The sequence below is a fragment of the Tupaia chinensis genome, unplaced genomic scaffold (assembly GCF_000334495.1).
Source record: "Tupaia chinensis unplaced genomic scaffold, TupChi_1.0 Scaffold000046_3, whole genome shotgun sequence".
NCBI lineage: Eukaryota > Metazoa > Chordata > Mammalia > Scandentia > Tupaiidae > Tupaia > Tupaia belangeri.
Genome location: NW_006159504.1, coordinates 1080992 through 1082410, shown reverse-complemented (window position 1 = coordinate 1082410; position 1419 = coordinate 1080992). Strand labels below are relative to the sequence as shown.

The following is a 1419-nucleotide window of genomic DNA, read 5'->3' as shown; positions in this document are numbered from 1 at the left end:
TTCATCAAATGCCTTTATTGCATTGATTGATATAATCATATGGTTTTTATCTTTTTTTCAATGAATATGATGTATTACATTTATGGTTTTATGTGTGTTAAATCTTAATTCCTTGCATCCCTGAACTTAAGCCTACTTGGATGTGATATGTAATCTTTTTTATATGTTGCTGGACACAAGTTGCTAGTATCATAATTTGCTAGTATCTTGTTGAGAATTTTTGCATCTATCTTCATCAGACATATTCATCAGCAATTTTCCTTTCTTGTCATGTCCTTATCAAATTTGGAGGATGAGGGTGATAGAGGCTTCATAAAATGTATTTGAGAGGGTTCCTTCCTTTTGGACCTCAAGAAATAATTTGAGTAGAGATAGTGCCGGGGCAAGTAAGAGCCGTACCGGCACTGGGCGACTCTGTGCCTCACGGAGGAAAGATAACTAAACATGGGCAAAGGAGACCCTAAGAAGCCGAGAGGCAAAATGTCATCATATGCATTCTTTGTGCAAACTTGCCGGGAGGAGCACAAGAAGAAGCACCCAGATGCTTCAGTCAACTTCTCAGAGTTTTCTAAGAAGTGCTCAGAGAGGTGGAAGACCATGTCTGCCAAAGAGAAAGGAAACTTTGAAGATATGGCAAAGGCGGACAAGGCCCGTTATGAAAGAGAAATGAAAACCTATATCCCTCCTAAAGGGGAAACAAAAAAGAAGTTCAAGGATCCCAATGCACCCAAGATACCTCCTTCAGCCTTTTTCTTGTTCTGTTCTGAATATCACCCAAAACTCAAAGGAAAACATCTTGGCCTACCCATTGGTGATGTTGCAAAGAAATTGGGAGAGATATGGAATAACACTTCTGCAGATGATAAACGGCCTTATGAAAAGAAGGCTGCGGGACCAGCAGTTAGCGTAATGGCTATGTCGCTGGTTCATGTCCCGGACCCGGTGGCTTAAACTCACACCAGGTGCATGTGCGTGCATGCCCAAGATCCCGAGAGGAGAATGGAGGAGAAGGGATTGCGGCATGGCCATCCCCCCTGGGGGGTGATTTCTCGCTTTCTATCTCTCTGTCTCTCTCTGTCTGTCTGGCGAGCGCATGCGCCCTATAGCAAAAACCTCTCAAAAAAAAAAAAAAAAGGCTCCTAAGCTGAAGGAAAAATACAAACAGGATATTGCTACATACCAAGCTAAAGGAAAGCCTGATGCAGCAAAAAAGGGAGTTGTCAAGGCTGAAAAGAGCAAGAAAAAGGAGGAGGAGGAGAAAGACGAGGAAGATGAAGAAGATGAGGATGATGATGAATAAGTTGGTTCTAGCGCAGTTTTTTTTCCCTTGTCTATAAAGCATTTAACCCCCCTGTACACAACTCACTCCTTTTAAAGAAAAAAATTGAAATGTAAGGCTGTGTAAGATTTGTTTTTAAA

General features: G+C 41.6%; 1 protein-coding gene across 1 annotated transcript; it reads left to right on the top strand.

The window, feature by feature from the left end:
- Positions 1 to 391: 391 nt before the first annotated feature.
- On the top strand, positions 392 to 1300 carry LOC106735435 (high mobility group protein B1-like). Its single transcript, XM_014589878.2, has 2 exons — positions 392 to 885; positions 1136 to 1300. The coding sequence occupies exons 1-2, from the start codon at positions 445 to 447 to the stop codon at positions 1298 to 1300; spliced, it is 606 nt and encodes a 201-aa protein (XP_014445364.1). The 5' UTR covers positions 392 to 444.
- Positions 1301 to 1419: the final 119 nt, after the last annotated feature.